Source organism: Phalangium opilio, unplaced genomic scaffold, assembly GCF_054372755.1.
Source record: "Phalangium opilio isolate 3A_F unplaced genomic scaffold, DU_Popi_V2 ptg000329l_1, whole genome shotgun sequence".
In the NCBI taxonomy this organism is placed as follows: Eukaryota; Metazoa; Arthropoda; class Arachnida; order Opiliones; family Phalangiidae; genus Phalangium; species Phalangium opilio.
This window is the reverse complement of record NW_028324226.1, coordinates 2,598,432-2,622,943: the sequence shown is the minus strand read 5'-3', so window position 1 is coordinate 2,622,943 and position 24,512 is coordinate 2,598,432. Positions and strand designations below refer to the sequence as shown.

General features: G+C 40.1%; 5 protein-coding genes across 6 annotated transcripts; 2 read left to right on the top strand and 3 right to left on the bottom strand.

The window, feature by feature from the left end:
• The first annotated feature begins 74 nt into the window (after window positions 1–74).
• Window positions 75–12,396, top strand: LOC149610272 (uncharacterized). Its single transcript, XM_089859261.1, has 23 exons — window positions 75–220; window positions 1,045–1,098; window positions 2,880–3,037; window positions 3,101–3,325; window positions 3,394–3,546; window positions 3,617–3,827; window positions 3,899–4,145; window positions 4,206–4,371; window positions 4,440–4,938; window positions 5,006–5,478; window positions 5,535–5,678; window positions 5,753–6,409; window positions 6,468–6,621; window positions 6,698–6,964; window positions 7,025–9,810; window positions 9,875–10,052; window positions 10,117–10,274; window positions 10,335–10,500; window positions 10,582–10,772; window positions 10,839–11,068; window positions 11,133–11,431; window positions 11,500–11,795; window positions 11,864–12,396. Exons 1-23 carry the CDS (start codon window positions 169–171, stop codon window positions 12,173–12,175), a joined length of 8,076 nt encoding a protein of 2,691 aa, XP_089715387.1. The 5' UTR covers window positions 75–168; the 3' UTR covers window positions 12,176–12,396.
• A 2,492-nt stretch (window positions 12,397–14,888) lies between these two features.
• Window positions 14,889–16,165, top strand: LOC149610271 (dynein light chain Tctex-type 5-like). The gene is made up of 3 exons (XM_089859177.1): window positions 14,889–15,261; window positions 15,334–15,485; window positions 15,571–16,165. Exons 1-3 carry the CDS (start codon window positions 15,253–15,255, stop codon window positions 15,734–15,736), a joined length of 327 nt encoding a protein of 108 aa, XP_089715303.1. The 5' UTR covers window positions 14,889–15,252; the 3' UTR covers window positions 15,737–16,165.
• On the bottom strand, window positions 16,134–18,726 carry LOC149610270 (uncharacterized). Its single transcript, XM_089859176.1, has 5 exons — window positions 18,273–18,726; window positions 18,111–18,198; window positions 17,890–18,040; window positions 17,243–17,322; window positions 16,134–17,128 (listed from the first exon to the last, which is right to left on the bottom strand). Exons 1-5 carry the CDS (start codon window positions 18,494–18,496, stop codon window positions 17,009–17,011), a joined length of 663 nt encoding a protein of 220 aa, XP_089715302.1. The 5' UTR covers window positions 18,497–18,726; the 3' UTR covers window positions 16,134–17,008.
• A 131-nt stretch (window positions 18,727–18,857) lies between these two features.
• LOC149610269 (putative peptidoglycan muropeptide transporter SLC46) lies at window positions 18,858–21,398 on the bottom strand. 2 transcript variants are annotated; one of them, XM_089858700.1, is made up of 5 exons: window positions 19,813–21,395; window positions 19,501–19,740; window positions 19,354–19,437; window positions 19,142–19,298; window positions 18,858–19,080 (listed from the first exon to the last, which is right to left on the bottom strand). In XM_089858700.1, exons 1-5 carry the CDS (start codon window positions 20,738–20,740, stop codon window positions 18,963–18,965), a joined length of 1,527 nt encoding a protein of 508 aa, XP_089714826.1. In that variant the 5' UTR covers window positions 20,741–21,395; the 3' UTR covers window positions 18,858–18,962. The 2 variants fall into 2 exon arrangements, with proteins under 2 accessions (XP_089714826.1, XP_089714825.1); XM_089858699.1 differs by having other exon boundaries at window positions 19,501–21,398.
• On the bottom strand, window positions 21,393–24,100 carry LOC149610268 (lysosomal proton-coupled steroid conjugate and bile acid symporter SLC46A3-like). Its single transcript, XM_089858702.1, has 5 exons — window positions 22,817–24,100; window positions 22,508–22,747; window positions 22,364–22,447; window positions 22,146–22,302; window positions 21,393–21,566 (listed from the first exon to the last, which is right to left on the bottom strand). Exons 1-5 carry the CDS (start codon window positions 23,733–23,735, stop codon window positions 21,443–21,445), a joined length of 1,524 nt encoding a protein of 507 aa, XP_089714828.1. The 5' UTR covers window positions 23,736–24,100; the 3' UTR covers window positions 21,393–21,442.
• Between the last annotated feature and the right edge of the window lie 412 nt (window positions 24,101–24,512).

The following is a 24,512-nucleotide window of genomic DNA, read 5'->3' as shown; positions in this document are numbered from 1 at the left end:
TTAGTAAAGTTTTTATCAATAATCGCGTTTCTTGCTTCGAACGGCAAAAGATTGTAGTAGTTGCTTCGGGAAGCGAGAGCCCTTATCAATTCTCAAGGAGGGGGGTCCTATATATAAAGATCCCAGTCCCAGGTAGCCAAATCACTTCGGGTCTCGTTCCAAGCAAGCATGGAGCTGAGAACATTAGTGATTACGTGCCTTCTGGGAGCTGCTTTTGCAGGTAAGAAAACATTTAACCATCTTCCAAATCGGATTAACTTTCAAGTACAAAGGACTATTCGGATCAGAGTTTTCCCCTTGCGTTCGCTCCGGTTCAAGAGCAGTTTTCAAAGTCAAATTAAGAGTTAAACAATGTGTTGTAATCCACCCAAGTTACATCTCGCTCGTTTCCATGGTTTTCTTAATGAACAGTTGGCACACTGTTCCTTAACAAAACCATACATAGAAGCAAAGACACTAGCTAGCTTCCTAGTTTATGATAGAGCTAGAATCTTTTAAGAAGGTACTTTTCTAGCTTCAGTTATATTGCCACTCTTAGTTTTGAATTTAATTTGTCTTATGAACTCTTGTGGCAGTCTTAACATAATGAATAGAAATTGGTCATTGCTAATAAAACGAATATTTAAGTTCCAAAATGTTTAACCTATATCCGAGATTTTTAAAGGTGACCCTACCCAATCTCCTTCCCAGTTTTCTAAAATGTTATCGCGCAAACCTCTGTCCCTGTTTACCACACTTTTAAAGCCCTGTTTACACGAAAATGTAGATAGTTGTGACCTCACAAAACGATATTGATGCGGGGCATTTGCACTTTCTCTCTAAGATAATGCGGATGGGGAACTCGTTAGCTATAGCAACAAATACAGAAATAGAATTTTAATTTGAAAGATAATATTAATATTCTTAAGGGGTAACTTTATATCCTAATTGGAAGCGTGCGCGTGGGGGTAATCAAATCAGATTTAATAATTTCTTCGAAATCTAAAGCTGATTACTCATTTAATTCGAGGAACTTTTATGATTAATTTTGTTTTTATCCCTCAGGCCCAATCGCCCGAGATTTCGATGCCATATGTTCCGAAAGCTGCACTTCTCCAAGTAAGAACAAAATAACACGATGTTTGTTTGTAAAAGCCTAAAAGTCAATTACACGTGAGCGCGTGATGGTGTAAAGACTAAGTATCAGGCCATGATGGGGATGGATGGTTGGGATGTCTTGACTACATTCGTTCTTCGCCTTGAACCTTTCATCCACTCAAAACCGCTCTTATCAATAAAAATGACGACTTAAATCACGATACGATAAAAACAAAGATACATTTCCCTCGCTTCTCCGAGATTTAACTTATTATCATAAGTTCATAAGATATGTTTCATAAGTTTGTCACTGGTTACAAACTGGAACTTGTCATGAAGTGACGTAGGTAAAGCGACACCCGGTGAGACGCTGTCAAAGGCTTAGTACGGACTAAAGAGGACTAGATGGACTGCAAAATTAACCGAGTGTAGCTTTCAATTCTCGCTTGTCGTTCTCGAACAAGCTCTCACTAAGTCTCTAGAATTAGCATAGGAAGTGTCATACTTATGGAACATATCTTCTAAACTTATGCTATTATCTAAGAAAGAAAATATCGCCTCTTATAAAAAAAATTTGCAATCCCCCAAAGTATTTGACATAATTTCGGGGTGACGAAATAGAAAGTTAATCTATATCTATATAAATCAAAGTCCTGACTGACTGACTGACTGACTGACTGACTGACTGACTGACAGACTGACTGATAATCAACGCCCAGCCCAAACCGCTTGCCCTAGAAGGCTGAAAATTTGCAGGAACGTTACTCATGAGTAGTAGGCGCGTACTAAGAAATATTTTTCCAATCCGCCGCCATCTTAAAAAATGGCGCCCAGAAATGTAAAAAATATTCTCTATGCAATTAAGTACGCGCGTTTCAACCGATTTCACAAATATTTAGTACACTGGTTTGCTTTAACCTTAAGACGGGCTGAATGGTCTTTCGGGTTAGATTTTTCACCATCTTTTAAAATGGCGCCCAGAAATGTAAGAAAATATTCTCTATGCAATAAAGTCCGCGCGTTTCAACCGATTTCACAAATATTTAGTACAATGGTTTCCTTTAACCTATAGACGGGCTGAAAGGTCTTTGGGTTCGATTTGTTGCCATCTTTTAAAATGGCGGCCAAAAACTTAAAAACCCTTCATTATGGAATAATGTCCGCGTGAAAAGTAATAAAAAATATCCCGACGGGCTGACGGACTGTGCCGAGTGCCTTCGCTCGTAGGGTGCTACAAAAATATTAGTCATCAGTAAAATCTACACATTATTTATATCATTTTAGATGGAAGTTCTTATTACACGCGAGCGACGCCGCGGGTAACGGCTAGTTTTAACATAAAATCTCTTGGGAACTGATATGATAAAATAGACTGACGATTACATTTAACTGGTCCCCCCGGAGTTATGTTATTTTGTCATCTTTTAGAATGAAAAAATGGTGTAGGATTAACACGTGATTAGTGGCACCGGGGTTATGTGGGTTTTTGCTATTACTATTATCATCAGGGTTTTGGGTTTATGAAGATGTACCAGATAAAAGCTTGGTCCAGAAAGACGTAGCTATTTAATATAGAAAATTTAACCTGGTCATATCGACGAAGTTGACGTCATGGAAATACTTATACCGGAAGTTTGGGGGGGGGTTTGTGGCAGGGCTGAAAATACTCATAATCTAAAAGACATTATGGGTATTTAGACATGGGGTTAAATATAAGTCTGTCGAGTGACGTAAGAATGGCTACACTTTGCAAGAATGTTTGTTAACATGTTGATCTCTTTTTTATTTTTCCTCCTCCTTAGCTAACAAACTAATCCAGTTCCCTGAAGGGAAAACCTACGTTTACCAATATCAAAGCAATGTTGAAATTGCAACTGGAGGTGGCCACTCGCCCCTCAACGTCAAGATGACCGCTAAAGTCCATATCGGATCCTTGAGTGGATGCGAAATGGTCATGCGGGTAAGAGGCCAACATTGACCAATCTCTTCGAGACAATCGGTTGAAATTTGTCCTTGATTTTAGTTGAAAGACGTTGATATTCGATCAGCGAACCCGGCCACCTACAGGGTTTTGCAGAACCAACTGCAAGAGCACCCACTGAGGTTCAGTTACGATGGTGTTGTCCACAGCATTTGCCCTCACGAAGATGACGAAGCCAGCGAGCAAGTCTTGAATATCAAGCGTGCCCTTCTTACTCACCTTCAATTGGGAGCCAAACCAGGACAACCAGAAAGTTCCGTACAGGAGGTAAATAATGCCAATTTAAATTATACATTTTTTCATGAAACACTAACGCTTTCGCCTTTCGAACGAAGACTGACATCTTAGGAGTCTGCAAAACTGTTTACAAGCAAAGTGAATCATCCGGAAACACCAAACGATATCAAAAAATCAAGGACCTGAGCAGCTGCAAGGCAACTCAGAGCAGTGTTATTTCACCCTTCGGTTCTTACGAGTCTCCCAACTCGGTTAGTTTCCCATACATAATACGCCACATTTTTATCCCAAGTTTATAATTCTTAAAATCGCTTCCAACAGCCCATTCAAAACATCCCTCTAGTAACGGGACAAAGCGTTTGCCAGCAAATTGTTCAAAAGAGCAGAGTCTTGCAACAGAGTAACTGTCGCCAGACGCAACAGCTTAGTCCGTTCGCTAGAGAAGACGAAGATGATGAATCTTCACCTCGAGTAAAGATCGTCACCGAGACCAGCCTCAGACTAGTCGCCCAAAACAACGGAGTTGAACCCGGTAGGCATTCATTAAACCTCCGAAGTTTATCGTTACAGTGTTTAATTAAATCGTGATTAATTCACTTTCAGCCGAAGCCGGAGAACCCAGTGACTTGTTGTTCGCTAGCGAACCCCAAAATGATGAAGAAGGAGACACCAGAGTTGTCCGTCAAGTCTTGTCCAAGCTTTGCCAAAACACCAAAGAAGGAGTTCAACCACGAACTCCTTACCACATTAACCAATTGGTTGAAGCCCTACGTAACTTACCATTTGAAGAAGTCAAGAGGATCTACGAAGATTTGGAAAACGACCAACCATGCGAAGGCCAATTTATTAAGTTTGTGATTGTAATTAAATCAGCTCATAAAGAAGGGGCCTAATGATGACTTAATTTTAGGGATATCTTGCTCGATGCTTTAGCGATCGCCGGTACCAAAGGACCCATGAAATTGGCGGCTTTTCTTATTCAGAGAAATGTATTGTCCACTGTCCGAGTTCAAACCTTCTTTACTCTTCTGCCTTTCAACCATTACGCTGACGCTAAAGTCATCGAAGCTTTCCTAGTAAGTTAACCTCGAAATGACGTGTTTGAAACGACAAAGTTAATATAAACACGGTCTTTCGCGCGTAGCCATTCTTGAAAGATCCATCTCTAGCTGGTCGACAATCAATTTTCGGCGTTACCGCTCTAATCAACAACTTCTGTAACCAAAAACAATTCCAAAACAACACCAAGGACTGCCGTGACGTACCCGCCGTTAAACAAGCCATTGCCGCGCTTCAAGTACCCTTGAGGAAGTGTCAATCCACCGACCCCGAAGAATACGAAGAGGCCGTACACGCCTTGATCGGATTCAAGAACTTAGGACGTGTTGGCGCTGCCAGGGCGGCCGTGGTAGAATGTTTCGCTCGTCAACAGAACCCCAACGCCGTCAAGGTCGCCGCTTTGGAGGCCTTCAACCGTGTTCCAAGACACAACCAAACTTACCAAAGCATGATGAAGGTCCTTACTAACAATCAAGAGGATGATGAGATTAGGATTCAGGCTTTCTCCGCCGCAATCCAATACGCGGGACCCGATACCATCGGCCAATTCAAGTCTATTCTTAAGCAGGAACGAGCTGACCAAGGTAAAATTAAAGCACACGCAAGTCCTTATATATACCTAAAAATGACATATCCTCTTTTTCACTTTAGTTTCCGCCTTCATCTGGTCCTACTTGACCAATATGCAGGAATCCTCTTCACCTTTGAAAAAATATCTGCGTCAAATTATCGGTGACGAAACTTTGATCAAGAAACTCAAATCAAGCGACGCACGATCCAGGTTCTACGAATTTTCCCTGTTCTCCAAGAAGTGGAACGCAGGTTACGACGTTCAAGCCAGTTGCATCCATGAGGGCAAGGAGACCGTTCCCCGATCCGTCAACCTCAACACTACCATTCACCTCTTTGGAAGTTCCATAAACGTCATGGAGTTAAACGCTCGTGCTGTCAATTTGGAACACGTCGTTCAAAAGTTGTTTGGCCCCAAAGGAATCTTGACTAAGTTTACCCTAGCCGACATCAAGCAAATGCTAGGATTCAAAGAATCAGACAACGAAATCGATGACGAAGAAGAAGAATCTTCCCCGAGTACCTTCAGCAGGTTCAACATCCTGAGGCGATCGGTATGTATTAGAATATTTCATTCAAGTGGAAAAAACTTAAGTTTTATCTGTCGTAGGCTAACCCACCAAACCATGGCAAGCCCAGAGGATCTCTCGGTATTTCCGTGCTCGGACATCAAGTCGTCCGAGTCACATCCGAAGATGTTTCCAGCCTTCTTAGCCGCAGAGAACTCTTTAACTTGGTCGAGATGGTTGAAGAAGTAAAGTTTAGTTTTCCCTTTTTATCGACAATAGAAGTTTATCGTTTATTATGTCTCTGGTTTTCCCTAAATAGTTGTCAAAGGATCAAGAAGTCGAACGCAGTTATACCGCCAAGGTTTTGGATACCAAATTGACCATGCCAACCATGAGTGGTTTCAAGATGGAAATCGAGTTGGGTGCCACCGTCGTTTCCGGATTCAAAGCTAAAGGAAAGGCTGATGTTAGGGATTTGGTTTCCGGTCAAAGAAATCCCGAAATTCACATCGAAGGACATTTCATCCCCAGCGCCGCAGTCGAAGTTCAGGCTCTGATCACCGTTCACGCCGGAAGCGAGAAACCCGGTCTTAAAGCCGTTTTCCAAATGCACACCTCCAACCACATTCAAGGAAAGATTCTTCTCAAGGAAGGACGCATTGTCCAATTGAGGTTGGATACTCCCGAACCAACAATTCGATTTGCCACCGTCAACTACGAACTTTACAAGATCCAGGGTTCCGGCGAAGATCAAGTCATTCCCACTAGCGGAGCTTATAAGAGTCAAGGTTGCACAAGTTCTTTGTCCAAAGTTTTGGGCGTCGAGCTTTGCTACCACTCCCAGGCCCCCAAACCCATTCTGAACGAAAAAGCTCCTTACTTGCCCAATGGTGGAATTACCGCTCAAATTGTCCTCAAGAAAACCGATCCATCTATGAAAGCTTTCGAACTTTCTTTTGAAGTTCCCGCTGACAGAGTAAGCTTTTTAATCGCATCTCTAAAGTTATTACTGAAATTAATTAATTATATAATAGGATGAGCCAGTAGATGTCTACAAATTCGAAATCAACACCCCTGGCTCCCGAGTCGACCGACACATTGCCCTTGAAGTTAAAACCCAATGTAATCCCGGACAACACTCGATCAGCGCTAGATTAGTTTCCCCCATCAAGAAACTTAACGCTGAAGGTAAGAAAAATTGCTTGAAGCTTCGAGCTAGGAATGGTTATTGTTTTAATATAATAGTTAATTTATCTATTCTTAGTATCTTGGGAAAACACCGAAGCGGAACAAAGCGCCCAAGCTTCCGTCTTAATCGATGGAAAACAGAAATACGCAATCCAAGGCAAAATCGAAACTTCCGAAAAGGGATCATCCAAGCAAATAAAGCCTACCTTAACCGTGACCATTCCTCGACAACAACCCATTACCCTCAGAGGAACTATCACCACGGTCGAGAAAGGACAAAAAAAGCAAATAAACATTGATTTGCAAGCCAACCGTCCGATCAACAAGCCTTCCTACATCAGAGGTAAGGAATTCGTAAACCCTAAATGAAACACTTTAAAGTTAACGCCTAATTCACCTATAGGTTCCATAACCAAGGACGGTCGATTAAGCCTGCACCCCGCAGCGAAACTTAGGGTGGCGTGCGACCTAAAGGTCAGCGTTCCAGGTATTGAAGGTCAAGTCCATGGATCCGTAGACAAGGGCGAATCTTCGACAGGCGTCAACGTAATCGCCAAATACCAAACCCGTAACAATGAGGAACAAACCGCTTCCCTCGCCCTGAAAGTTCAAAACCAAGGAAGCGCCACTTTCAATAAAATCAGCACCGTAGTCGAACTTCAAACTACCCAATTCCCCAGCAAAAACGCTCAGTTGCGTTGGGATTATATCCTGAAGAGCGATGAGCATGTCGAGAACGACGTTGCTTACCGATACGGTCCAGATAGCAGCGTTTCACCCCAAATTCACCTTCACCAAGTCAGCAAACTGGAAGGAGCCGATAATGGATACGTAAAAGGCAGCAGCGACAATTCCGTGGTGCTCAAAACCCCACTAGGTAAACAACCCGTCGCAATCGGCGTTAAGACCGAATGGGACCGATCCACGCCCCAAGCTCCCTCCGCTTCCTTCCAAGCCACCTACAGACTAGGCCAAAAGACCGTTTCCCTGGCCTCTCTCCACTACAGTGGCAAATTCACCTCACCGGTTCAAATTTCTTTGAGAGCTCAAGTCAGGACTCCTCAAATCAACTTGAAATATGAAGACAGACTGAAACAGACGGCTCCAAACGAATTCCAGGGTCACACTGAAGTACAATGGGCCAAAGACAAAACAGCCGTTGTTGAGTACAACTACCGCATGAACAGCGACAACAGCAAGACTCACCACGAAGTTGACCTCAAGATGAAAACTCCATCCATGACCATCCCACTCAGACAGAAAGCTCTCTTTAAGATCAGCGAGGAAGGAGTCGATATTCGCAGTCAAACCGAATCCGAAGGAAAGCCTGTCTACGATGTCGAGCTTCACATCAGTCCCGAAGAAGCGACAGTGCAAGCAGATCTCAATGGAAGGAAGATTCGAGTTAGAGGCCAAAGCGACGAAAACCGAAAGCAAGTTGACTATCACATCCAACCCAGTGAAGACGAGCAATACACTGGATCGGCCATTCTCGAACAAGATGACCGAACCCGGGACTTGAAAATCGCTGCCTCATGGGGACACCCTGAAGACGATTCCAGCCAACTCGCTGTAAGAGTCAAATTGATTCGCGAAGACAACAGTGCCTCTCCCCAATACCAACTTGTATCCAGCGCAAATATCGGCCAAGAAGTACAAATAAGCGTTAAAGGATTAGTTAGTGACGATATTGTCGCGGGTCCCCACGACTTGAAAATCGTTGTTGATGGAGAACGAGTTCCCAAAAGTTTGGCTCTTTCCGTACAACATGAAATCGACAAAGATCACACTATGAACTGCGCCCTTTCTGTCGCCCAAAATGACGAAGAGAAGCTTAAATTACAAAGCGTCGGAAAATTCCAACATGACTCGGCCAAAACCGAAATCTCCTGGTCTGTGAGCTCGAAGTCCCCCATTCCCACATTAAACGGCAAAGAACTTTCATTGGGATTTAAGAAGGAATCCTCTTCAACCCCCAAGACGAACCTAAACGCACGCGTCCAAGTGCAACCAGGAAAACCTTATACCGCCCACCTGGAAATCGCTCAATCTGGAAAGAACAAAAACAGCGTCCATTTGACCGTCACCACTCCTTTGCAAAAATACCAAAAGCAAAACGTTGCCGTTAGCTACGCTAAGAACCGCAAGATGTTGAAGTTAGAAGTTGAAGCCGCCAACGCTCAAGGACAAAGAGTTCAAGGATCCGTCAAGTTAGCCAAAGAAGGCCAAAAGGTTTCCGCCACCATTGAAGCCAAGACTCCTTACCCAGCGGTCAAAACGTTGAAAATGCACGGAGTCGCTGATAACAGCAATGGATACTCTCTGCAAAGCACCGTGGATGTTAATGACCATAGGAAATTCGAATCTAACGCCGGTTTAGTCAACGAAAACCGTTTGGAAGCTTTCCTCGACCTAGATACCGATATCACAGCCAAATACGGCCTCGTCTTGAAACTGGACGCCGACCAAAGCCGAAAAGAGTTGAACTTAGCTTTAAAGAAAGACGAAGATGAAATCATGGCTTCCAAATTTCAACTGTTGAAACAAGGAAAAGGTCAATACTCGGGACAGGTACAATTGAAGAACGGTGACTTCAACTGGATTTTAGACGGATCGAGGACTAGTTCAAGAAATAGCCACGAAGTGTCAGCTTCCTCCAAGGGTCTTGGAAAACCTGTTCAAATCAACGCCCGTTGGCTGAGCAACAGGAACGGTATCAAACCAGAACTCACTGTCTGCTCGCCACCCGGTTCCAAACAATGCCTTATTACCAGCGCATCGTACAGCAACCAGGACAGCCGCGGACAAATCAAACGCAACGGACAATTTCAAATTCAACTGGCTAAAACCTTGGAAGTTAACGCCGAATCGACCCTAGAAATCTCCACAGATTATTTCAACCACGAAACCGCAATTAAGGTCGATCAACGCCCTTACCAACTGGTCACCCAGCTCGACAACCGAAAGGATGGCGAAACTGAAGCATCCATCGAACTAGTCACGCCACATAGAAAATCCGTTGCGCAAGCCCAATGCAAACGGGCTAGAGATAGCAGCCGATTGACCGCCTCTTTCGTTCCTGACGCCATCCGTCAACCAGCAGAGAAATTGACAGTCATCGTGACCGGAAAGCAGAGCGAGGAACAGTATCACTATTCCGCCCAAGTTTCACACCCGGCTATGGAATCTGTACGCATGCACACTCCGTAATTGAAAACAAGGTTTCTTTGATTCTGAATATTTTCAATTTTAGCCCAAGAAAGCCTCTTTGGACATCATCAACAAGGAAGGAAGCGTCCGACCTCTTGAAATAAAGGCTACCCTCGAATTGTCTCCGGAGTCAGAAGATCAATACGTTGCCCATGTTGCACTCGATGACGCTACGCGCCAACACCAAAATTTGACTCTCACCGTCTCAATCTACGATCAAAGTAAGTCAAAGAGCCGAAAAATAACGAAATTCACACGATTTGACCAAACTTTATCGAAATCCAGGTCGCCAAAACTTGGATGTCAAGGCCAAGGCTCACATCGCTAAGGTTGATGAAGTCATGAGCGCCGGATTACAATGGATCAACCCACATTCCAGCAGCAAACACCCCGTTAGCGTTTACACCGAACTTAACACCGACAGCAACGAATACCACTACTACGTAAGACAGATTTTTTGACGCGTCTCAACTACATAACTAACTCGGGTGTTATGTCAACAGATTCGTGTACCTCGCGTCAACGGAGAGGGTCACGGTTCGTGGCAAGTCACTTCTAAGTCCTTCGTCTTCGAAGAAAACAGCGAAATTAACGGAGAACCGATGGCCTACAAACTGACTGTCGACGTTCCCAGCAACTGCGCTGAATTAGTTACATTAGACGAAACCAGTGAGACCCATTCTTTTAAATTATTTCTTTTGGATAAGGAAAGTAAAGTACTAAATTACGGTTGAATTTTATTTCAATCAGAGCAACCATCGAAGAGATACCACTTTTGCGCCAGCTCCGAAGATAGGGAAGAACTTCTGTCCCTCACCGCCGAATCATACGATAACGAGGAAAAGACCACCGACGCCAGTCTGGTTCTCAGCCACCCTCAAGACGAAACTGTCATTCGTGCCAGCCTTAGATGGAGCCCGGAGAAACTCGGAGAAGTTATGGTTAGTAAAAAAACCTTTACTACTCTTTATGACGGCTAAGTATAACCCGTGATTACTATAACGCAGTACCAACTGATGGAAATGTCCGAATCAAACTCCCTGGACGCCAGTATGATCACCGAACCCCTTCTAGCTGCCTGGGATGTGACTAAAGACGCTCTTGAAGTAGCCCAAGAAACGATTGTCGGACCCTTCATCGAATACTCCAAGAAAGAATGGTCAAACATGTACAAGGAATGGCTACAAGAGTACAAGCACTTCTCCAAGACCGTGCGCAAGTCTTTAGGATCTCTGCCGTAAGGTTTCGCACTAACCGCGTCAAATTCGAGGTTAACTAATCCTTACTGTCACGCTCCTTAGAAACTTCCGCGCTATCTGGGAGGATCTGTATCAGGCTGGAAAACGGTACTTTGAGGAAATGAGGGTCGCGATCGAGGATGGCACCCCCGATGTAATCAAGAACCTTTGGAAAATTATCGTTGAGAAAATCTCCGATATCGCCGAAGCCGCGTGCCCATACAGATCTTATTGCTACGAACTCAAGTACGCCTACAACCGCCATGGTATCGAAGGAGTTGGCGAACTAGTCTACAGCAAGATCGAAAACATGCCCGTTGGTTACTACAAAATGGTTGTCGCTACCAAGGATTTGATTCTTGGTAAAAAAAAAATCACCATAAATTCTGCTAAATACGCTTAAACTTAAACTAAAACTAAACCCAAACAGAAAACCTCGATCTTCCCAGTATCAGTCTCGGACCCCTTGACAAATGGTGGGATAAGTTGAAGGAAAAGTTTGGTGAGTGGAAGGAGAAGTTAGGAGACAAACTGAAGGAGCTCTGGGAAAGCGAAACCGCGGAGAAGTTGAAGGACTTTATTAAGGAGAAGTGGGACGACATTAAGGAAAAATTCGGCGGTAATTACGAAAAGATGATTGATTACTTAAAAGATTTGTACAAAAAAATTAAGGAGAATCCCGAGATGGAACACGTTCTCGAACTCATCAAGGACATAATAAAAACAGTAAGAACCAATAGGCAATTCATTTCATTTTTTTCTACAAAATCCTCAAAACCTAATCTTTCACGTAGATCAAGAAAAAATTCGGATCGTTGCATTTGGAGAAAGCCACCGAACACGCCCTCCAATTGGCCGAAGAACTCGTCAACTCTCAAACTTTAGGCAACTCCATCCAAGTCATCACCATGGACCCCGAAAGCGGTAACATCGATGTCAAGCTCCGTTATCCCGATAGTAAGACAATCCACGCTTCCTTGAAATCCGCCAACCCATGGGCTGAGGCCGAAAATGACGATAACCCAGAAAATGACCAAGATGAGGATCAAAGAAGCGTTTCCAAGCTCTTAAGGGCGCTCTCTAACGCCGTTCAGGAGATGTTTTAAATATGCATATCACAATTAAAATAAATAAATGATTTATAATTAAAAGTAAAACAAAACCTTAAATAAATAAAAAAAAAAAGGTCCGGTTATCAAATTTCACGCCCGCGCATTTATATTGTCATAAATTTTGACGTTTAAATTAAAAAAACAAAAAATGTAAATTTTCTATTAATATAGCAATTATGAATGTAATAAAATTACCTAACTTATATCAAGCTTAATTATGACATATATTCATTCCTTTACACTTAAAAACGGTACCCAGGGCTCATACAACTTCCCTCAGTATTCCAGGTTTTTTCTCATATTTTTCCAGATATTTTCCCTTGTATTTCCCTGAGTTTACCAGGTTTTATTCCCCATATATTCCCTGAGTTTTCCAGGTTTTTTCCCCATACATTCCCTGAGTTTTCCAGGTTTTTTTCCCCCATACATTCCCTGAGTTTTCCAGGTTTTTCCCATATTTGGAGTAATAACAACGGAAGTGGTTTTATAGTTGAAGCAACCCCTTAAGAGCAAACATACTCAAACCCTCGCTCTAACCTCACAAATTTCCCTGATTTCCCAGAAATTATAATAAATTTCCCCAATTTTTTGTCAATGATTTATTTCCTTGGGTTTTCCCTATTTTGTATGAAGCCTGTTTTAAGGGGCCTATAAACTAGGAAGAGTTTCCTGTCCATGTAGACAATAATACCAAACCGTGTCCACACATGAAATATGCTTGGACCAAATCTCTTTTTTTTTCATCTATCATATTCAATAGATAATAATTTGGGGCTAATCATAACGCTGAAATGATATGGGTTTAGAATAGGACGTTCTTTGCAGGCTTAATGGCTAGGGGTTCTCCGACCCAACGTCTCAACCGAACCACTTCCCCAAGAGCTACTGATATCAGCGTAGCAATTTTTGCAAATTCATTAAGGAATTGCGAGTGTGCAGGCATAAAGATCAAACATTGAAACAAAACAACCACTTTCTCAAGAATATATAAGATGCCATACGTTCATAAGATATGTTACATAAGTTTGTCACTGGTTACAAAATGGAGCTTGTCATGAAGTCACAATGTCACATAGGTCTTAGATTCACCTTAGTAAAGCGACGCCTGGTGAGGCGTTGTCAAAGCCTAGGTACCGACTAAATAGGAAGATGGACTGCGAAACCGAATGTAGTCAATTCTTACTTGTCGATCTCGAACTAGCTCTCAGTAAGTCTCTACCATTACTAAGCATAGGTAGTGTCATACTTATGGAATATATCTTATGATAAGACCATAAGGCACATTTTTATTAGTTGTCGGGCCGCCATTTTAAAATATGACGGCAAATCGGACTTCAAAAGCCATAAACCCGTCTATAGGTTATAGGGAACCAGTATAATAAATGCGGGTCAGCTTAAACTCTCTAATTAGTGAAATCGGTTGAAACGCACGGAAGTTAGTTCAATGTTTAGGGACATTTTGCTTAATTACTAGGGCCCTGACTGTCGGAATTTAGTATCATTGAAATGGGGGGGAAGTTATGACCTTATTAATATACCCAAAGGACGTTTATTCCCTTTTTTAAGAAGTTTTCCCAAGTTGTTTAGAAAAAAGGATAAAGAGGAAATTAGTTGAAGAATTAAGAGTTAATAATGATAATAAATGGTCGTTCATTGGGTTAGAGAGGCGTATGGGGGTATAAATATGAGCGGCTAAATGTGCACCTGTTTTTGATATTATCAACTTTTATCAACTGAATAAATTTCACCTTTCCAAAACTTCACTTAATTGGCCATATGTCTAATCAGCGCCACTAGCGGATGGTCTGAAAACTACTCCCATAGAGTCTAGGTATATTTAAGCGGGTTTGCAGAATTTCCGTCAGATGGCGCGGCGTTCGAGCCACCTGGCGGAAATTCTGCAAACCCGCTTAAATATACCTAGACTCTATGGGAGTAGTTTTCAGACCATCCGCTAGTGGCGCTGATCAGGAATAAGGCTAATTGGATATGTTTTTATCCCTTAAAATTGCCCCTTAACTTGTTTATTGCCACCTTTTCCGCAATATAGAAATTTCACGCACATGGAGGATTCACATCATTTACACCAGGAGGCCAGGCTACCTGGAGGACAAAAAGTAGACGGATTTTTTCCTCCAGGTGCCCAGGCCTCCTGGTGTAAATGATATGAATCCTCCATGTGCGTAAACTATCTATTGTTAATTAAGTTTCTTTCTACCCTAAAAAAGGCGTACTTTTAGCCACGCCAGTATAAATGAATAAGCGTCATAATAGTCAAATACGGCCAATGATAAACTGAGACTGTCAAAAGCGATCAAAAGTCGCAATCTCAACGGCGAGACAGACAGACACCAAATATAAATTCATAAAACCGATTTCCGAAAAGAATTAATACAGAGTTTTCATACTAGGAGGATTAACACAATTTACACCAGCAGGCCAGGCTACTTGGCGGGTAAAGCGCAGTACCTCCTGTTGTAAATAGTATCAATCCTCCTAGCCTGAAAACGATGCATACAGAGCGTGGCGCCATCTACCGTATCAATCCTCCTAGCCTGAAAACGATGCATACAGAGCGTGGCGCCATCTACCGTATCGATTCTCCATACTAAAAACTATGTGTATTGTGTACAGTGCGTGGCACCATCTATCTTCTTCAAATGTTACATCAGCTGATTTTTATTACAGTTTTGACAAGTAGGCTTAGGGACGGGTGTGACGACGTCACGACTAATATCTCAAGGAGGGGACTCAGTCGGGGGTGAGTCTCTGAAACTCTTTTAACCATATAATTTACGCTTCAATTAAAACGAAAATTAGTAGGAGATGACGTGTTTTAAATTAACATAACCTTTCTACTATAATTTAAACAAAAACAAGTTCTACGTGTCGCCAATTCTTTTCCACCTTACTGGCTAATAGTGTTTAGAATTTCAAAAATTGTGCAGATTTATAGGCCTAGTTCAGGGTCAACAAGTTGAAAGGGTTAACAACAGGATCGGAATTTTGATGACAAAGCAAGCAATCATAATCTAGTCATTTTTAACAGGGGATATAGTCTATTTTGAAATATGGATCAGGTAAATTGTAATTATTATATTCAGTTACTAAAATATGTATGTCCAAGAAAAATATGGACAATTTCTATATAGAAATTTGTCCCAGAAAGAGTGGAAACTTTAATGCAAAGAATTTTAGAAGACAGTCTCAAGGACAAAACCTATGATCCACATTTATGTGGAACACTAACCAAAGAGCTTTCAGAAACAGTTCTAAGAGAAGTCAAAACTATGGGATTTTTACGGTACATAGAACAGTAGTAACAATTACACTTTAACTACCACAAATAAATATTAGAAAAGTTGATCACTCACCCATTCTTTTTATAGTTACAAGTTTGTTTGTCTGGTCACTGTGGGTCAAAAACGGGACCAAGGTATCCATATGGTGAGCAGGTTTTTATGGGATTCTGAAAATGATAATTACGCAACTGTTACCTATGAAAATACTCAATTCTACGCAGTTTGTACACTTTTCGCAGCGTATTTTGAATAATAATACATTATTTTAAAATTAAACTGGAGAAAATGACAAACCTAATATTTTGATATACTAAAATATTACACTCAAAAATTAATTAATTAACCCATGACAGTAATATATATATAAATTTTATATTTTCTACTCTTTATCTACGCTACGTGCAAAGAAACCCCCTAAAATTTAACTAATAAATTAATAACCCTAATTTATTTCATGTTACTAGTGTCTTTTTGCGTTTAAAGTAGCAAAAATTTAAAATTTTGCTTTTAATATTTTTTAGTAGTGCCAAAGATTTGTTATTTAACTGAACTCTTTATGAGCCTAAACATAATGTTTTTTTCCACTAATATATTTATATTAAATTTGCTTGGTTTAGTAAGTTAATTAAATTAATTAATATCACCCAAGATTGCTTGAAATTAAAATATATTACAAAATACATCTATTTGTTTGTTCATTGCATTGCATTGCCGATTTTGGAGAAAATATTATTATTTTCTTTTTTTTTTTTTCAGATCCGTTTTTCTTGATAATTATTTATAAGCTTACAATTAATTAATTATTTTAACTTTAAGCTTAGCTAAAACCTACCTCTAAATTAGATGTGTTAGTTAAGAATAGATACATAAAGCTTAAGTTATGACTATCACAATTAATTTAACAGTTAAGAAAATTTTAGGTTTTTCCATGGATTAAAGGGAGGGTGAAGTAGAAAATCAAGTGATTTTTTATTGATTCTTCTACTAATTATAAGACCAGTCTGCATATAGTGAAACATTCAGAAAATACCAGCTCCGAATGATATTAAAATTCAAATTAGGTTCAGATTTTAAGGATAATTTTAATCAAGGACCTCCGACCAATCGCGTAAGGCCCTGCCTTTTTGTTAACAAAATTCTCGTGGCACGCTCCATGTCTCGCGCCACGATTATCACGTCGCGCGCCTATTTTTATCAAATCTCGTGATAAATTTCATTCGACACGGAGCATGCCACGAGAATTTTGTTGATAAAAAGGCAGGGCGTTACGCGATTGGCTGGAGGTCCTTCTTTAAAATTATCCTTAAAATCTGAACCTAATTTGAAATAATTTTAAAACCATTCGGAGCTGGTATTTCCTGAATGTTTCACTATTCAGACTGGTCTTAAGATTGGTAGAAGAATCGATAAAAAATCACTTGATTTTCTACTTCACCCTCCCTTTAAGGTAGAAATTTTAACAAATTTACGAAGATTATAGTTTCATAACAGTTATTTCGGAAAAGTTAATGTTTTTAAGAAGAAACTAAAGCTTTTGAAGTTTTGAAATCTCAGATTCAATGTTTTTACGAGCTTGTTCTTCATAAAGATCACGAAAGATTTTAGTAGAGAAAATGTTAGGAATAAGAAGGAAGAGTTTAAGTATCTAAAAAAAGAAGTAGGCGGAATACTTGTTAGTTTGAACTTTTGAAGGGAAGGTTAATAGAACAATCCTAATTATGAACTTAATTAATTAAGGAATAAACAAAACTATATTTACTCTAGTTCTTAAAAGTTGGTATCCAGCATCAGGTAAAAAACTGTATTCTTCTCTAATTCGTTCAGCGTACACGTTATATTCTGTAAGTAATCAAAGGTTTTAAAGTATATCAGTAGATTTAATAAAAACAAGACGGCCCAAGGGCTCGTAATAGTAGCCACATCGTACGAGTGAATAGCCCCTCTATACCCTACCCTAATGAGTAGAAAAAAAAGAAAATTAATATAAAAACCTAAAATAAACAAAATCAGAAGTGTCCGACCCCACAGATAAAAATTCAAAAGTATCCGACCCCACAGATAGAGAGGTACCCTCCCCCCATCCCCGACACTTTAGAGATAAACTTAAGGATAAAAACTCGACAGTTCTATCGAGTCTCTATGGTTCAGTGGTAGCTCGCCTTACTGCTGCGCCAGCGACCCGGGTTCAATTCCTGGGTGCGACGTGAAAAGTCTTTAATTAAAATAAAATCTCTAACAGAGCTCAGCTACCCCTATTGGTGGGTTTAGGTACTATCGAGTTTCTTTTAAGCTAAAATCTAACGATAACGATAGCGAAAACTCTGGCCACTACAGTTACTACTACGGCTCGGGTCAAACTAAGAGCCTCATCGTATACTACGATGTGGCTAAAAAGAGGACTTTTACCTTCAGGAGTACTTCCTAGAATGCTAGTATCAAAATCCAAGAAGTAATGTTTATCTTCTTGACCAATAGCTCCAACAGTTTTATGTTCCTCAGTACTGTGAGTTACAGTTAAAACAATGAGCTCTTTAACCTTTTCATAAACATCTTTGTCCTGTATAAGGGCAAATATTTATATATAATTGTATAGTTATTGATTCAGTAAATCACACCACACCACACACCTTTGGTTCCCCAGATTCTTTTACATAGTCTTCAAACATTTGAATACTTTTAGATTCATTCTCACTGGATTTTGGATCATAACTAACACTGAAAGTTTATTAATTAAATGAGTTATAATTAAGTAACAGTATTATTTTTTAGCTTATTGAAAGAAAGCATACTTGTAAAAGAATATGGCAAAACGAACAGCATCTTTGGATTGAAGATGTTTTTCATACTGTACATAATTTTTAAACATGGATATTATGTGTTCCATGGTGTAATGTTTTCTATGGGGTTCGTTATAGCAATCAACGATAGTATTCCACCATTTGCAGTTAATTTCATCCTTAACATTCTTATTTAAGTCATTCCACTGTTCTTTGACGTCTATCTCTTCACTCATGGTTGGATGAACTTCTTAACACTAAGCCTTGGTCTATCAAACTTCAAAACAACCCTAATAGTTTCACCAGTTTTATAAAAACTGACGCATTAATTCTCTAAATAGTTTTGAAGTAAGATGTTCTGCTTTTTTATTTCTAAAATTAATAAGATTTCTAACCATAAATTAGTTAAATTACTAAAAACAGAACGTTTCCACCTTTCCCAACCACAAACATAAACATTCGCGGTTGCCGGTGGGAAAGATGGCGCCGTTTTTCAAAAAACCCACAGCTGCGCAAATCGATAAGTTGATTATTATTGGTTGTTCAATTGTATGCAATAAATTCTTAGCCAATTGGGATAAACACGCGAAAATTCAAAACAAAATTCACCACGTGTTCATTAAAAAAAAGCATTATATGCAAAATTTAATACAGGTACATACGCAAAAAAAAAGTCTTATTTACAAAAAAAAAAGAAAGAAATTACAAATGGGAAATTTCCAATTCCTTTTCTACATTGTTTTTAGCTACTTCATTATCATAGCCAGTTGATTTTACTGCATTTTCGAAGGGCGGGGGACCACCAAAGCGAGCAATCCAACTAAAAATGCAAAAATTAATAATACAAAACAGTGTAATAGTTTAATTTGGAAATAACTTACATGAAAATTATCATGGAAACTACAAGAAAAACAGCCGAGACCATGAATGCCATACCAGGAAACCACTCTATTGAAGCATTATAAATTTGGGCAAAAGCAACGATTCCAAAAACTGGCGTTAGACTTTCGCATAATGTCAGAACCGAAAAAACTCGCCCTGGAAGATTTTAAACAAACTATAACTTCAACAGAACTCTTTTTTTTAAACGTACCAATTTCTTCTCGTGGTACAAGTTTCGAAAGGCGAGCTCGAACTCCTATACTAGCTAGTCCACCAAGAATACCGCATATGCTTGCTAAATCAAAAGCCCTCAATTTAAAATTTAAATAAACATTTAAGATCGATAAAAAAAACTAACCGCAGTAATAAAGCCATTCTTTATAGGCAAGGCCTTTCTGAATTGTTTGAGCCAAAGTCGAGACGATTCCAATCAAGGACAGGGTAATGTCCGAAACATTGAAGAGTTTGGTGAACAAAGGGACCGTGATCATGACAGCAAATCCTTTCATGAAGCTGAACACCATGGAGGTCATGGAGAAAGTATAGTTGCTCCAATTGTACATTTTAGACACGAAAAAGAACTCAACTGATATGGTACCTGAAAATAAAGACGTCAACGAAAAACTGAACAATAATGAACTGAATTTGAAAAAAATAGTTGAATAAATACCCATCATATTTAGTATGGTGCAACTCATAGCGACGAAAATTAGCCACATTTCTAACCGTACGGAACCTTCCCGTTTCTTAGCGCAAGTTTTGATATTTGCCTTAACATTTTCTAAAGAAAAGAGGGATCTCATGGCTTCCCTAAAGCGTCTAAGCTTCTTTTTACGTTTCTCCTTCAATCTAAAGGCGAGCAAGAGAAAACCAGCAACCATACAAGATAAACAAGTCAAATAGACGGCCAAAAACCCGCTCTTTTCGAAGAGTATTCCGCAAACCGCTGTGCCAATGGGTGACGCCAATATAAAGGCAAACTCGAACAAGGTGAAACGAAGTACTCGAGTACTAGGGTCACTGTCATCGGATATGAAACTGACGGTTGCCGTCATGATAACCAAGATACCTCCGCAAACTCCTCCTGGAATGGCCGGCAGTAGCAAGAAGACCATGGGCAGTTCGAAATCAAGGACGTTTATGATAATACCCACGTATTCCAAGATAATTCCGCTAGTGGCAATAAGTAGAGGGATCTTTCGACCATAATTATCAGACCAAGAACTGAGAAAAACATTGGTGACGATAGCCGGTAGTATCCCGAGTAAGTTTGCGCCGGTATTGTAATTGTTGGCCAGTATTTGTACTTCGTTCTCGATATCCGAGTAGCTGTGAATGTCGTCGCAAATGGTGCTGTTGTACGCTAACTCAATTCGACAAGCCTTTTCTTTGAACAGAGTTTGATTTGTTATACTTCGTCCAGCGAAGGAAAACATAAAGAGCATCAAGTAGGGTTCGACCACAGCGGATTTCAGGTACGTGAGGACCACGGAACAGGTGATATTAGGCCGAGTCACCACCTCTGCTGGTTTTTCCTCAATAATTTTACTGGTCGAGGAGGCCAGTTCTTTCTCTTTGTCAAATTTATTCAACTCCATGTTGGATTTTATGACTTAGAGGTGTTTTAAATCGCACGTCAACTCCTCACCATGACCCAAAAATGTATACCTTGGAAAACATCCCCAACATCAATTTGAAAATAAGTTATATAAATCCTTCCACGCTTACGCCCCTAAAGCTTGATCATCTCGGGTATCAATACTAAATCCGGGTAGTTAATCCAATTATTTAAAAACAAAGAAGATACGAGTGATTAGATAATAACGGGGTAATTTATTTTTAAATTTTGACCTCGTGATGGATGATTACTTTGATTTTAATGATCTGGTTATGTAAGACCGAACGAGCTAAAGATAGCGAAGGAACATTTAATTCCCCTTTCCTTCCTTTTAATTTAAAGCCTTTACTTCCCTTTTTAAAATTCCACATTTTGAAAACTCCCTAATATAAAAACGAAAATTATAACAAGCACACAACAAATAGTGCAAACTATGACATCAGGATGGATTTCCTACATTATTAGTGGAATATTAGCTTAATTCTACGAATTTGTGGCAATGATCACCTATCTGATCAGTGATTACATTGTTTCCAACTATTCTAACACAAATTGCGAAGTGTGCTTATATTTTCCTATCTGCTTCAAAAAGATAGCGACAAATAAACCAAACAAACGAAGGATAAAACACGATAATCAAAACGGAAATTAATTTATTACATTATTTACAAAGTTTTTAATACTATATACTGGGTGTCTCCAATTCCTTTTCAGCGGTTTCAACATTTCCTTCATTATCAACGCCACTCTCAGATGATTTTCCTTGATTTTCAAATGGCGGTGGTGTACCATAACGAGCGATCCAACTAAATAACCCCCAAAAAATGTACATTAATACCCTCTTAAAATTGTGTTATTCCATGGATCTTATTACTCCTGGTCCGAGCCAGGGGAGATTTGGATTCTAGCAAAAGTTTATAGATAAAAACAAAAAGTACACTTCATTGAAGCTTGCTCGCACCGTGTAATATGAGAAACTCCCCGTTTCCTCTCAGAATAGTGTCGACCCCCCTCTGCGTATGATTACCTTCCAACCGTAGCGCAGGGTACATAATTAAATAGGCTCAATGTAGTAGAAGAGTTAACGTAAAGTATCGCCACTATAGAGTACTATTTTCTATAAACCTTTGACCTAGAAAGAAAAGCTCTTTTCTGATTGGTTTGGTTCGTGTTGGGGTTGAAAGGAGGAGGATCGTTTGCTTCTCATTTTACATGGCGTCAGCAGCCAAAGGCGGGGAACTGTGAACGAAGTACACTTTTTGTTTCTATCTATGAACGTTTGTTTCAAGGCTCATTGAGCTCGGATCGCAAAATAATTTACTTAGCTAGTTCTCTTTATAAATACAAAGTCCATGGTAATACTCACATCCTCTCGTTGAACTTACATTAAAATTGCTATTGATATTATTAAAAAGGAAGCCGCTATCATGAAAGTGAAGCCTGGATACCAAGCGACTGAAGCGTTGTAAATTTGGGCGAAAGCGGTCAGACCAATGACTGGCGTAAGACTTTCGCATAACGTCATAACTGAAAACACTCTCCCTGAAAAAGACAGGTTTTTGCAATGTCAATAATCAAGCCCAACGAACCGGTTAAGACGTACCTATTTCTTCTTTCGGTACCATTTTAGAAAGACGAGTTCGAACCCCGATACTGGATAGTCCACTCAGTAAACCAGCAAAAGACGCTAAGGTCAAGCATCAGCATTTAAAATTATGCTAGAAGATTTGGTTTTAAACAAACGAACCTATGTAATATAGCCATTCTTCGTAGGCTAGGGCTTTTTGAACAGTTTGCGCCAGTGTCGAGACGATTCCTACCAAAGACAGCATAAGGTCCGAAACTCCCAAAACTTTGTTTAATAAAGGAACGCTGATCATGACAGCGAAACCTTTCATAAAGCTGAACACCATAGAAACCATGGAGAACTTATAGTTGCTCCAGTTGTACATTTTGGATACGAAAAAGTACTCAACTGTTAGGGTACCTAAGTATAAAGCGACGCCAACCAAAGGTTAAAATTATTAAAACAAACGTATAACTGGCTGAGACATACCCATCATGTTTAGTACGGTGCCACCCATAGCGATGAAAATCAGCCACATTTCAAGTCGAACAGTACCAACGCGTTTCTGGGTGCAAGTCTTGATGTTGGCCTTGACGTTCTCCAAGGAGAACAGGGAACTCATGGACTCTTTGAAATTGCTCAACTTTTTCTTCCTCTTTTCTTTTAAACCGAATAAGAGTAAGACGAAACCAGCAACCATACAACCCAGACACATAAAGTAGACGGCCAAATAACCCATTTTATCGTAGACCACACCGCAAACTGCTGTTCCAATGGGCGCAGCCAATATGAAGGCAAACTCGAAAAGGGCAAACCTAAGAACTCTAGTACTGGGGTCACTGTCATCGGATATGTAACTGATACAAGCCGTCATTATTACCAAGATACCACCACCAAATCCTCCAGGAATAGCTGGCAATATCAAATAGGCGATGGGCAATTCGAAGTCGAGAATGTTAATGATAACGCCCGAAAAATTTAAGATAATCCCGAAAGTAGCCACAAGTAAAGGAATTTTACGTCCATAATTGTCCGACCAGGAACTGAGATAAATATTGGTAATGACACCAGGGAGTATTGCGAGCATAGTCTCAGCCGTATGGTAATTATTAGCCGTTTTTTGTACCTCATTCTCGATATCCGAGTAGCTGTGGAGATTGTCACAAATAGTGTGGTTGTATCCCAGCTCATTCAGACAAGCCTTGTCTTTGAACAAAGATGCACCAATAATGCTTCGACCAGCGTAAGCAAACATGAAGAGCATCAGGTAGGGTTCGATTACGGCCGTTTTCAAGTACGCGATAACCACGGATAAATTGAGTTTGACCGGAACCGTCTCGTTCTCTAAAGATACTTCCTCCATGTCCTCCGAGGGCGGTAGGACCAATTCTTTGTCCGATTTAGTCATTTTGATGTTTTAATTATAATTTTAGGCAAAACTTGGGTTACAGAAACTGCGTTTTATATCATGCTACTTCCGATTTTGTATTAAGAGATATATAGTGAAATTGCCGTGGTTAAACAAATTACAATTTACGCCCCAAACCGAGTTATCGTTATTTCATTTATCTTACACCAAATAACGAGATATACGTAATAAAGATATGAATGATAAGATATAGATATATATAGTCAGAAGTAAGATGAGACTAGAAGTACTGAGCTAACCAAATTCTTCACTTGGCGAAAGTGAATATTCTTGATAAGACACCAACGGTTGGCCCTCTGGTAGCGGTTTCTGAGTTTTCCCTCCAAAACGTGAGACGCTCGTGGCGGTAGACGGCCGAACTGGATTCAAGCACCCGCGTCCGTGTTCCGCGGCTTTGAGTTGAGGGGAAGGGGGTAGGAAATATTTTGAAACTCGACCAATTTTTTTCTCTCTAGTGTAGGCGTGGTGGAAGCGGCGAATAAAATCCTCAAATTTGTTCACTAGTGCCAGGATCTACTACCAATGTTAGAGCTCTTTACTTCTGGTCTCATCTTACTTCTGATATAGTTTATCCAAGGATCGTAAACCTTTGAATCTCGTGACCACGTTAAGGTTTATTTTTCCGATGAAATTTCCTTTGAATGTGTCGACTGAGTCTGAAATACTTCCGATAACACCGGATGTAAATTATCTTTGTAAAATTTATTAAAAACTGCAATGAGATTTCCGAAATGTGTACTTTTAACAGGGTATTTT